The sequence below is a fragment of the Oryctolagus cuniculus genome, chromosome 2 (assembly GCF_051225735.1).
Source record: "Oryctolagus cuniculus isolate XC-2025 breed Fujian yellow rabbit chromosome 2, ASM5122573v1, whole genome shotgun sequence".
In the NCBI taxonomy this organism is placed as follows: Eukaryota; Metazoa; Chordata; class Mammalia; order Lagomorpha; family Leporidae; genus Oryctolagus; species Oryctolagus cuniculus.
Window position 1 is genome coordinate 180,460,893 of NC_142868.1, and position 12,768 is coordinate 180,473,660.

Below are 12,768 nucleotides of genomic sequence, written 5' to 3' on the forward strand. Positions count from 1 at the left end.
TTATATAGCTCTGTGTTGGAATCATTTACACTCAGTTATTTAGATAATTAACTCAGCCCCCTAAAAAAGAGGACCACGTGCTCGCTCTCTCTGTGGGCCGAGACAGTGTTGGCTAAAGTGCAGGACGCGTGCCTCTGGGGAATTTCACCAAGCGCATATGAAAGGTCTTCAACCTGCAACTACTTTGAGGTTTCTCTAGAGCACGAAGCCAGCAAAGTGCGTGTATGTCGTGTGTTTGCACACACACGCTCGCACACAGGGATGAGACCAAAAGATGGTTTGTGGAGCCTTCAGACTTAGGAGGTATCACGGTGGGAAGGTGTTGGGAGGAAGCTCTCTGCAGGGTGGGGTGGTCAGAGAGTGTCTGGTGCTGGAAATGAGGCATTTCCCAGGCGGAGTCCTCAGAAAGTGATTAGCCCTCCTTCTGTCCCAGGGGAAGTTGGTTAACCACCCGTGCCCACCCTATGCCTTGGCTTGGGCAACGAACAGCATCGTGGCTGCAGGCTGTGATCGGAGGATCGTGGCCTACGGAAAGGAAGGACACGTGCTACAGACGTTTGATTATAGCCGTGACCCTCAGGAGCGGGAGTTCACCACAGCTGCAGCAAGTCCCGGAGGCCAGTCGGTGGTGCTGGGAAGCTATGACAGGTGGGTCCCCCTCCAGTCGCACCTTCTGTCCGCTTTCCGCGTGCGCCCTCTGCGGTAGCCACATTATCCCGCGAGTGACTGGGAGATTGGACCACAATCAGGCATGTCTTCAAAGGCAGTCTCAGAAGGCCATTCGTGCACTTCCCTCTTCAAGCTCCTGCCATCCATTGGCCCACTGGCAGTTCCAGAATGCACCGTGCCTGTGTTTCACCTCCGTACCTCTCCCTGGGCTCCCATAGCAGAAGTCACCTCCATTTCGTTCGTGTCTCCACTGCCCCTTTCAGACCACCGGTGTGGAGTTTATCACATTCTGTTATGGTTTGGTGTTCGTGTGTACAATCGGGCTAAATTGAAGATCCTTGAGAAGAGGGCTTTTTGCTCATCTTCTTATCTCCACTGACTAAATTAGCAGTTAGTACTTCCTATGTGCTCAGCTGCTTGGGGAATGAATGGCAGAACAGCAGATAACCAGCTAGGACTGGATCCCCCACGTTCTGGGAGTGGGTTTAACCCAGCCTTGTCAGGCCTGTCTCCCAAGCCTGTCAGTCTTATGTTTCTCTGTTGCTTTGTCTTCCCTGACCCCATTTCTCTTTTCTTTTTTCATTACTTCTCTACCACTAATGGTTCCTTTTTCTCACCTGCCCTTTTTCTTTTCTTCTCTCCGCTGTCATCACCCGTACTCCATTTTATTTTTGCCTTGATCTTCCCAACTTCCTTCCTTCCCATCGTTGTGCCATCTCCTACTAGACTTGCCGCCTCATCTGTTCTCCTATTGTCTTTCCTCTGAGATAGCAAGACCAGTCTCTTCCTTCTCTTCTAAAAGTTAAATGCTTTGTTTCAGACTTCGAGTGTTCAACTGGAGCCCTCGAAGAAGCATCTGGGAAGAGGCAAGGCCCAAGGAAATTGCTAACTTATACACCATCACTGCCTTGGCCTGGAAGCGAGATGGCTCACGGCTGTGCGCGGTGTGTTACTCCTAGCCCTTTTCTTCATTGTTGACCCCCTCCGAACTAGAAAAATATCCTGCTTTATCCTGAAGCACTCTTCCCTAACACTGAAGAATCTACTCTCTCCTTCTGAACCCAACCTAAAGATTCAGTGTTAAAGGCAGGAAAGAGAAATTTATACTTAAGTGGACACCAACAGGGCAGAGTTGTGTAGGCTGGGCTGATTTCTCTGTTATTATCCCTCCAATATACAGTGCCTTTGAGCCCTGTGATTGCTCCGTCTGTCCTTCTGCCGCTTCCGACAACTGCCAGTCTTTTCACTGCCAGTGCCTCAGATTCTACAGCCTAACGCTTTGAGGCCATCTCTGGATGTGCTGCCGTGCCTGTGTGCTGTGTGTTAGTCTCTGTGCCTTCCCTTTCCTTCTAGGGTACACTTTGTGGTGGTGTGGAACAATTTGACTGCTGCCTCCGAAGGAGCATTTACAAGAACAAGTTTGAGTTGACTTATGTGGGACCTAGCCAGGTAAGCAGCTTGAGAGCTTGCCACTCGGACGTTGTGTGTGGTGCATTCCCTGCCTTCTGGCCACAGTCAATGTCAAGTGTAATGGCCATCCTTCTGGTAGAGCTGCTCCACGGAGTGGAATGTGTCAGGGCTCATTCTTCCAACCTCTTCCAAGAAAATGTTTAAGCTTCAGGCTTAATGCATGCTGTTGACTGGGGAAGTTGATAAATAGGACAGCCAAGATGAACTCTTGTTTAGGGCCTCTGAACTCACTGGGCATGATGCTGCAAGCTAAGTTTTTAGTTCCTGAGCCTACTTTCTCCTTTTATCTACTTCTTTCCTTCTTTCTTTCCACTTAGTATTCATTTGCTCCTTCATTCTTTCGTTCTCTCCAGAGATATTTATACATTCTCTGCTATGTGTCAGCACTGTTAGGCGTTGAAAATCTGTAGATGAGTATCTATGGGATATTGTTCCTTAACCAAAGAGATCATTATAGCAAAGAACACAAACATATCAAAAAATAAAAGACACTCTGGTGAATGATATAAAGGTTTGTATAGGGAGCTATTAGAACAAAAAGAGAGTGATTGGTTTTACTCAGTGGAACTTTGAGAATCATGTGAGTATTGAAAGAGGTATGTATGGAAGCGTTTGCTAAATAGTGAAGCCCTACTTAATAAACATAAGGATCCATCATCAACAATATCCTGGCCCAGGGAGGAAGCCAGCTGCTGGCTTTGTTCAGCACTGTGGACGTGGGCAAAGGGCATAGCATGTCCACCCCTCTTTTGATCCGGGGAAACCTAAGGGGCTCAGACTTGTCCCTTACCAAGGTGATTGTGAAGAACCTGTCGTCGGGGACCCGAGTGGTGCTCAAGTCACACTATGGCTACGAGGTGGAAGAGGTGAAGATCCTGGGGAAGGAACGTTACTTGGTGGCCCACACGTCAGACACGCTGCTGCTGGGGGACCTGAACACCAATCGCTTGAGTGAGGTAGGGACCAAAAGTGAAGAGGTGGGGAATAGGACAGCCTGGCTTGTTACCTCTGTGAACCCAGGGTCCCTGGGGGTAAAATCTCCATGGGAGGTGCCAACGTTCTCTTCTCAGGGAATGAGACTCGGAGGGTTGGAGTCCTGGAACAGGAATCACCATGGTTGGACTGTTTTTATGCTGTCTATCAGAAACATAGGGACCAAGGCAAAATCTGCCATTTGTGCAACGCCAAAGCCTCCCTGCGCTTGATCTCTCTGTCTCCCACTTGTCACTCTTCAAGTGGTTTCTGAGTTGATTGTCTACATTGTTTCTCAATGTCTGTTTTCCCTTTACAGGTAGCCTGGCAGGGATCTGGCGGCAATGAGAAGTATTTCTTTGAGAATGAGAATGTGAGTAGAGCTTGATTGACCATCAGCATCGTGGTGAGCCTGTTTCTGGCTCCTATGTCAGAAGGGTGGCAAGGGATGGAGGGACAGCTGATAAAGAAAGAGAGAGGCTGAGATAGGCAGGGGAACAGAATAAGGAGAAACGTGGGAGTCCCCTTGAACTGATAGTACACCTCCCTCTACTGTTCTGCTGCGTGCAACCTTCCTACCATATAACAATCCCATTCTTCCCCAGGTATGCATGATCTTCAATGCTGGAGAGCTAACCCTGGTGGAATATGGGAGTAATGACACCCTGGGTTCTGTACGCACTGAATTCATGAACCCCCACCTCATCAGGTAACCTCACACAGCTCTCTAAATCCTTACAACCCAGAACAATTCCTCTTTGACTTTTGCATTCTATCTCCTGAGGTTAGTCTAAAACCTCCAACCCACAAGTACTTCAGAGCCCTTGATAAATATCCTGACTACTTATGCCCATTTGGCCTTACTTCACCCTTCATATTTCAGCGTCCGTATTAATGAGCGGTGTCAGCGAGGAATGGAAGATAATAAGAAATTGGCCTATCTCGTTGATATTAAGACCATTGCTGTAGGTAAGACACTCATAATTTTAATAATGAAATAGATGTTTGTATTATACTCCCATATCTCAGGGATGTGTTAGATGGTGAATCCAGGAATCTGAGAGACACCAGGTAAATACATAACTCCACCCTTACAGTAAATATGTGTAGTGCCCAGTCCATATGCATAGGCCTATACCTGGATGTCTAGTATATATCCATTCATATATACTATATAGATCTGTCCATATTCATGTTACCAGGACTCGAAAATTATGAATGTTTGAGAGGAACCATTAGCAAATTTATGAATTTTCCAGTTTAGGCTTCATGGAATCAAAGACTCTTAAAACTAGAAGAGAGCTTATTTTTTGTATAGTTTGTTGTTGGTAACTATAATGACAAAGACTTTATTTTCATCTCACAAATGTTTGAATTTATACATTTTATTTTATTAATATTTAATTTTTATCATGAGATGGTTCAAGCATAGTAAAAAGTACAGAGAATAATATGGAGTTCTCTAAAAAGTATAGAGAATGGCTTACCTATATAGTATAACTGTAAGAATGGGGCTCAAGTCAAACCAGCCACTTCTCTACTTACTACCTGTGTGATCTTAGCTGCTAACTTACATAACCTTTCTGTCTCTCATATCCTCACCAACAAAATGGGGATAAAACTAATATTTGCCTTATAGGAAAAGACCTTAGGCAAGTTTCTGGTACACATTAAATACTTAATAAATAAATGTTAGCTATTAATAATGATGTTATTACTTATTCACCCCTACCCAGTTATGTCAAATCCTAACATCTGTTATTCGTGGACATTTAAGTTGTTAATTTTTCACTACTACAGTGATTCAGTTTAGAAGTCTATATGTAGAGTGGAACTGCTGAATCATAGAGGAAGTATATCTTTAACTTCACTAAATAATTTCTAAATTGTTCTCCAAAGAGGTTGGATCAATTTACACCTTCCTCAGCAGTTAGAGTTCTCGCTGTGTGATATTCTCTCCATTACTTGAAATTGCCTGACCTCATAATTTGGCTCACTGTTGTATGTGAAACAATATGTGATTGTATTCATTTCATTTATTTATTGGCCATTTGGATTACTTCTGTGAATTGCCAGTTCCTCTCCCTTAACTCATTTTTTTAAGGTTTTATTTATTTAAGAGAGTTACAGACAGAGAGAGAAAGGTCTTGCATCCTCTGTTTCACTCCCCAGATGGTCACAATGGCCAGAGCTGAGCCAAACCGAAGCCAGGAGCCAGGAGCTTCTTCTGGGTCTCCCACATGGGTGCAGGGCCCCAGGCACTTGGTCCATCTTCTACTGTTTTCCCAGGCCATAGCAGAGAGCTGGATCAGAAGAGGTGCAGGGGCCAGTGCAGCTCCGGCCATTGCAAACAGTTAGGGAGTGAGCCAATGGAAGAAAGATGTCTCTCTCTCTGCTTTTCCTTTTCGCTCTGTGTAACTCTTTCAAATAAACAAATCTTTAAAAAAAAAAAAAGAAGGCCGGCGCCGTGGCTCATTAGGCTAATCCTCCACCTTGCGGCGCCGGCACCCCGGGTTCTGGTCCCAGTCAGGGCGCCAGATTCTGTCCCGGTTGCCCCTCTTCCAGGCCAGCTCTCTGCTGTGGCCAGGAGTGCAGTGGAGGATGGCCCAAGTCCTTGGGCCCTGCACCCCATGGGAGACCAGGAGAAGCACCTGGCTCCTGCCATCGGATCAGCGTGATGCGCCAGCCACGGCGGCCATTGGAGGGTGAACCAACGGCAAAGGAAGACCTTTCTCTCTCTGTCTCTCTGTCTCACTGTCCACTCTGCCTGTCAAAAAAAAAAAAAAAAAAAAAAAAAAAAAAAAAGAAGAAGAGGAGGAGGAGCAGCCGGGACATGAACCGGCACCCGTATGCGATTCTGGTGCTACAGGTAGAGGCTTAGCCCGCTGTGCCACAGTGCCAGCCCGCCTTAACCCATTTTTTAAATCAGGTTGTCCCTTATTGATTTGAAGTTCTTTGCAAATACATATGTAGACTCTTGGTTATTAGCATCACAGAAATTTTGTCTCAGCCTGTGGCTTGTCTTTTTATATTCAGACATTTTACATTTTAGTGTAGTTCATTTGTTACTTTAAAAAGTTTCTGATTTTTGAGGCCTTATTTTAAAAATTCTTCCCTATGCCTTCCTGTACTTTAACACTTTAAAACTTTGCTTTTCACCTGGAATTTATTTTTGTGTATATTGTGGGTAGGGATCTAATTTTGTTTTTTTTCCCATATGCTTAACCAGTTATTGAAAGTCCGTTCTTCACCCACTAATTTGTAATGCCATTTCTCTCATAAACCAAATTTCCATACAGATGGACCTATTCTTAAGATAGTATTACATTTCATGAATATTCTATTTCTTTAAAAAAAATTTGAATGTATTCATTTGAGAGTCAGAGATGTCTCAAATGCCTGTGATGACCAGGCTGAGCCAAGGCTGAAGTTGGGAGCTGGGAACTTAACCCAGGTCTCCCCTGTGGAGTCAGGGACCCAAATGCTTGAGTTTCTGCTGCCTTCCCGGGTGCACATTGGCAGGAAGCTGGAGTCAGGAGCCAGTGCCAGAGCTGAGTACCCAAGCCAGGCACAACAGTGTAGGACTTGGGCATCTTAATTCCTGCCAAACACTCACCCCATGAATATTATATTTCACATCATGTTGTTGAGTTCAGATACATAGGTATCTATGATGGAAATAATTTTTTATTTATTTATTTTTAAAGATTTATTTATTTATTTGAAAGTCAGAGTTACACAGAGAGAGGAGAGGTAGAGAGAGAGAGAGGTCTTCCACCTGCTGGTTCACTCCCCAGTTGGCCACAATGACTGGAGCTGCAATGATCCGAAGCCAGGAGCTTCTTCCAGGTCTCCCACATGGCTGCAGGGGCCCAAGCACTTGGGCCATCTTCTGCTGCTTTCCCAGGCCATAGCAGAGAGCTGGATCGGAAGTGGAGCATTCAGGTCCCGAACCAGTGCCCATATGAGATGCCGGCACTTCAGGCCAGGGTGTTAACCCACTGCGCCATAGCGCTGGCCCCAATAATAATGTTTTATTACGCATAAGACAGCTGAGATTATAGTGGCAATAAAGGGCCATGAAACTTTGGACAATACGATTCACTGTGTAGGTCCCCTTTTCAATATATGTAAAATGACAGTTCTTTTTTTTTTTTTTTTTTTTTGACAGGCAGAGTGGACAGTGAGACAGAGACAGAGAGAAAGGTCTTCCTTTTTGCCGTTGGTTCACCCTCCAATGGCCGGCGCGGCCGGCGCGCTGTGGCCGGCGCGCTGTGGCCGGCGCACCGCACTGATCCGAAGGCAGGAGCCAGGTGCTTCTCCTGGTCTCCATGGGGTGCAGGGCCCAAGCACTTGGGCCATCCTCCACTGCACTCCCTGGCCATAGCAGAGAGCTGGCCTGGAAGAGGGGCAACCAGGACAGAATCCGGCGCCCCGACCGGGACTAGAACCCGGTGTGCCGGCACTGCTAGGCGGAGGATTAGCCTGTTGAGCCATGGCGCCGGCCATCTTTTCTTAACCTTTTCTGGTCACCAATTCCTTGGAGCATATAATAAAAAATCATAGAACCCTTCACCAGAAAAAAAATGTATATAGGCGCACATAATTTTGTGTATAACTTCAGGGTTCACAGGAAGACATCCGTGTAGCTCTAGCTTTTTGTGATTCTACTTAGAACTGGGACATTGAAACCTGGCTTGACCACTTTGCACTTTGTTTTTAATTTTTTTATTTTGGAAAGTTTTTGATTAACATGTATACTTGTACATTTCTGTGGGGTACAGTGCAATATTTTATCAGTGTATAGCCTGTGCACTGATCAAATCAGTCAGCATTTCCATTTCTTATGGTTTCTCTGTTTGCAGCCTGCCAGCTCCTCTCTTCCCGTTCTTTATACAACATGTGATACATTACTGTGAATCGCAGTTGCCCTACTATGCTGTGGAATGTTAGACCTTGCTACTATCTATACCATTTTGATTTTTTAAGTTATTTATTTATTCATTTATTAGAACAATAAACAGAGTTCCCATTTGCTGGTTCACTCTCCAAATGTCTGCAAGGGGGAGTGGAGCGCAAAGTCAAGAATTAATTCTCAGGGGCCAGCACTGTGGCGTAGTGTGCTAAGCCTCTGCCTGCAGCAGCAGCATCCCATATGGACTCTGGTTCGAGTCCCAGCTGCTCCTCTTCCAAACCAGCTCTCTGCTATGCTCTGGGAAAGCAGCAGAAGATGGCCCAAGTCCTTGGGTCTCTGCACCCGTGTGGGAGACTCAGAAGAGGCTCCTGGCTCCTGGCTCCTAGCTTCAGATTGGCTCAGCTCTGGCCATTGCAGCTATTTGGGGAGTGAACCAGAGGATGGAAGACCTTCCTGTCTGTCCCTCTCTCTCTGTCTGTAACTCTACCTGTCAAATGAATAATTGTAATCTTTTAAAAAAGAATTCATTCTAGGTCTCCCATGTGGGAAGCAGTAACTTAACTTGTTGGGCCATCACTGCTGCCCCCAGAGTCTGCATTAACAGGAAGCCAGAACCAGAAGATGAACCAAGGCACTCCTGTGGGATGCAGGCTTCCTAACTGGTGGCTTAACTGCTAGACCCAATAGCCACTCCCATTTTACTTATTGATTAAATTAACATTCATTTTTAAGTTTATCTTCCCAATTTTAGAATGTCGCAGTACTGGATCTTCGGCTTAAAAATATGTAACAAAGGCAGGCACACTGTTTATTAATCATATATGTCAGGGAGACTGGCATTGTGGCGTAGTGGCTAAAGCTATTGCCTGCGATGCCGGCATCTCATATGGGTGCCCAGTTTGAGTCCCGGCTGCTCCACTTCTGATCCAGCTCTCTGCTATGGCCTGGGAAAAACAACAGAAGATAACCAGGTGTTTGGGCCCCTGCACCCACATGGGAGACCTGGAAGAAACTTCTGGCTCTTGGCTTCAGATTGGTCTAGCTCTGGCCATTGCAACCATTTGGAGAATGAACCAGCAGATGGAAAATGCCCCCTGCCCCCATCTCTCCTCCTTCCGTAACGCTTTCAAAATAAATAAATAAATCTTAAAAAAAAAAAAAGAAAGAAAATATTGTATGTCAGGGGCCAGCACTGTGGCATAGTGAGTTAAGCTACTGTTTGCAATGCTGCATCCCATATCAGAGTGCCTGCTGTAGTGCCAGTTGCTCAACTTCTGATTCAGCTCCCTTCTAATGTGCCTGGGAAAGCAGCAGTTAATGGCCAAGTAGTTGGGCCCCTGCAACCCACACAGAGACTCAGATGGAGTTCTGGGCTCCTGACTTCAGCCTGGCCCAGCTCTAACCATCACAGCCACTTGGAGAGTGAACCAGCAATTGCTGGAAGATCCCTCTCTCTTCCTCCTTCTCTCTGTCTCTGTGTCACCCTGTCTTTCAAATAAATAAATCTTTTTTTAAAATATGTATCAATATGAGTTGTGGGTGGTGGTTAATGAACAGACTGCCTGAAGCCATTGTTTCTTCTGTTTTCTACAGGATTCAGACCAAACTAAATATCCATCCTCTGGTTTGACCAGGCTAATTTTAGACAAAGATTTCTCTCATTTTACCTGAGTGCCATCCCCACTGCTTGCACTTGAGTGTGCTTATACCACAGGCACTCTGATATGTGTAACTCCCGGAGAGAACGCGATCATCAAGGGCGCTTCATTCATCAGCTTTGTCTCACTGTGCTGTAATGGGTTCAATGCGGTGTGCTCAGTGCTGCCCTCTAGAGGACTTCAAGAATAACAGAAGCAACTTGCTCAGTTCTGCAAGAGTCCCAGAGAAGAAATCACTTAAAAAAAGATTTTTTTTTTATTTGAAAGCCAGAGAGACAGATATTTCCCATCTCCTGGTTTACTCCCCAAATGCCTGCAACAAATCAGGGCTGGGTCAGACTGAAGTCAGGAGCCAGGAACTCAATCCAGGTCTCCCATAGGGGTGACAGGGACCCAACTATTTGAGCCGTCATCTGCTAACTCCCAGGCTGAGCATTAACAGGGTGCTAAAATTGGGAGCAGAGCTGGTACTTGAACCCAGGCGCTCTGACATGGAAGTGGACATCCCAGTCAGTGTGCTAATTGCTACGCCAACACCCACCCCCAAAATCACATTTCTTGTTGGGTCAGGACCTTTTGAGTTAACTACAGAATTAAATAAAACCATCTACACTTCTACAAGAAACCCAGTTTCTTAAGCATCCTGGCAAAATTATGGCATTATTTCCATTTGCGTTTTATAGTGGCACACTCTGAGCTGAAGTGACATCCTTAAGCCCCAGTGTATGATTGTAAGACAGATTTTTATGAATTACTTCATGCCCTGCATATGAGTATATGGAATGTCTCTTCTAACTCTATCTCCTTTACTCTGTAGTGGACCTGATTGGTGGCTACAATATTGGTACCATCAGCCACGAAAGCCGTGTGGATTGGCTGGAACTAAATGAAACTGGACACAAGCTCCTCTTCAGGGACCGGAAACTTCGTGTAAGAAGTGTTATTAGGGCCCTAGGCATGGCTGGTCTGTATAGGGCATGAGGCAGGCTGCTTCCAGGGATAGTTAGGGGCAGGATTGGGCGGAATTTCTTGGTGCTATTCCAATAGCATCGTGAAAGGTATGGAAGAATCAGTGTTGTCTGTATCCAGTGTCACACCCTGACCTGTATTGCCCTTGAGAAGATTGTACTGTGATGGCAACAAAGTCAAGAGGGGAGTTTAAGTTGGTTTCTCTCTCACTGTTCACAAGTCTGTGCCCTCCTGAAATCTCCTTGCCCTGCCCACTGCCTCCTCCTCTGCCCAGACCTGGCGTCTCAGTACTCTTCAGCTGCACTCACCTGGTGTCGTTCAAGCAGCTTGAGGAGTCTCCTCCCAGCCCCTCATGGGTTCTCATCTCAGAATGGAAACACCAAAGAGTTCAGCCTTGGGGCCAAAGAGACAGTCTGGTGATTTTTCATTTCCCTGAAAGCTATATCACAAATTATCAGATAATCCAATTTATTTGATGGCCTTCCTTCTGTAATCCAAGCTGGCCCAGAGTTGTTCTAAATATAGATCTCTGTTCTTTTGGTCATCTCTTATTTGGCCACAATAGGGATCTGCCAGCTTAGCACACAAATTTCAAGGGCTGCAGGTCAGTGAGCTTTGCAGTTCTGCATGGAGCTGACTGGTGTGCCATTTCATTTCACCTTTAGGGAAATTCTGCAAATCAGAAGACACCCCCCCATCCCCTTCTAACTGTGCTCTCTGTCTCTCCTTCAGTTGCATCTGTACGATATTGAAAGCTGCTCAAAGACCATGATCCTCAACTTCTGCTCCTACGTGCAGTGGGTCCCCGGAAGCGACGTGCTGGTAGCTCAGAACCGAAACAGCTTGTGTGTGTGGTACAACATTGAGGCACCTGAGAGGGTCACCATGTCTTCGATCAGGGTATGTGGACAGCAGGGGACCTCAGACCTGGTCAAGCTGATTAACTGGAGTCCTGAGGGGACTGTGAAGCTTCCTGCCTACCTTTCATAATCTCTGTGACGGAGCTGGCAAGCGATGCTTACAACTCTTCCCCACAGTGGAGAAGTCCTTAAAACCATCCTTGTTCAGATTCCTTACGTTATATTAGACCCTTGGAGTGTGGATCTCCATGTCAGTGGCCCAGGGAATTCACCACGTCCCAGTGTGGCGCCCGCTCCAGGTGGGAAGGTCCCTGATAGCACAGGTAGTACTGTGCCATCTTCTCGTGTGCTGCTTGCTGCTGTGAGCCATTCAGAATTCCTTTTTTCCCAGCTTGCAGATCAGATCTCCTTTCCTGTCCTACCACAACATCACCCCCCACCCCAGCAGTCTTCCCAAAGGTGGGAGTAGTCTGTGGAAACAGGAGAGAGGCAGGCCCCTGAGCTGGGTTGCGGGTGTGGACAATGCACCTGATGCTTTCGTTTTGTCCCTTCTCTGTAACCTCTTTTTTTCCTCCTTTCTTGCCTTATTTTAGACTGAGTCTAAAATCAGTTTGTTTTATCTTTATTTTTAAACACCTTTTATTCACTTTTTTAGCTGGAGATGATATATCCTATTTCTATAGCAGTCCTGAAAATTTCACAGGCTTTTAAAATTTTTTTACAAAGATTTATTTATTTGAAAGGCAGAGTTATGGAGAGAGAGAGAGAAGGTGAGACAGAGAGGTCTTCCATCTGCTAGTCCACTCCTTAAATGGCCACAACGAGCTGAAGCCAAGAGTAAGGAACTTCATGTAGGCCCCCCATATGGGTGGCAGGGACCCAAGCACTTGGGCCATCCTCCGCTGCTTTCCCAGGCACAGTAGCAAGGAGCTGGATCGGAAATGGAGCAGCTGGGACTCGAACCGGCACCCATAAGGGATGCTGGTGTCAAAGGTTGGCAGCTTTACCTGCTACGCCACAGCACTGGCTCCAGGTGTTGAAACTGTAAATATCTAAAGTTAATGAGCATCTAACCGCCGTTTCTTTGCAAACGGTACAAGGACCTTAAAATGCATTAACTTTGATCACATCCCCTTTGCCATTTTTGTCCAGTATTTTTATTTCTAATCATTTAAAAATATATATTTATTTATTTATTTTGAAAGTCAGAGTTACATATGGAGAAGGAGAACCAGAGAGAGAGAATATTCCTCGC

The 12,768-nt window shown here is 45.8% G+C and overlaps 1 protein-coding gene across 3 annotated transcripts in view; it reads left to right on the forward strand.

Moving 5' to 3' along the window:
- Positions 1 to 12,768, forward strand: part of IFT172 (intraflagellar transport 172) — a 42,518-nt gene that overhangs the window by 7,119 nt on the left and 22,631 nt on the right. For 2 of the 3 annotated variants that reach the window (XM_002709949.6, XM_089326632.1), the window contains exons 8-16: positions 434 to 648; positions 1,490 to 1,613; positions 2,023 to 2,118; positions 2,934 to 3,095; positions 3,431 to 3,484; positions 3,717 to 3,820; positions 3,995 to 4,080; positions 10,502 to 10,614; positions 11,386 to 11,553. In XM_002709949.6, the coding sequence (XP_002709995.3) occupies positions 434 to 648; positions 1,490 to 1,613; positions 2,023 to 2,118; positions 2,934 to 3,095; positions 3,431 to 3,484; positions 3,717 to 3,820; positions 3,995 to 4,080; positions 10,502 to 10,614; positions 11,386 to 11,553 (1,122 nt within the window). Of the gene's footprint in view, positions 1 to 433; positions 649 to 1,489; positions 1,614 to 2,022; positions 2,119 to 2,933; positions 3,096 to 3,430; positions 3,485 to 3,716; positions 3,821 to 3,994; positions 4,081 to 10,501; positions 10,615 to 11,385; positions 11,554 to 12,768 lie in introns of those variants that run through there. The other variant, XM_089326633.1, reaches the window with a different exon arrangement.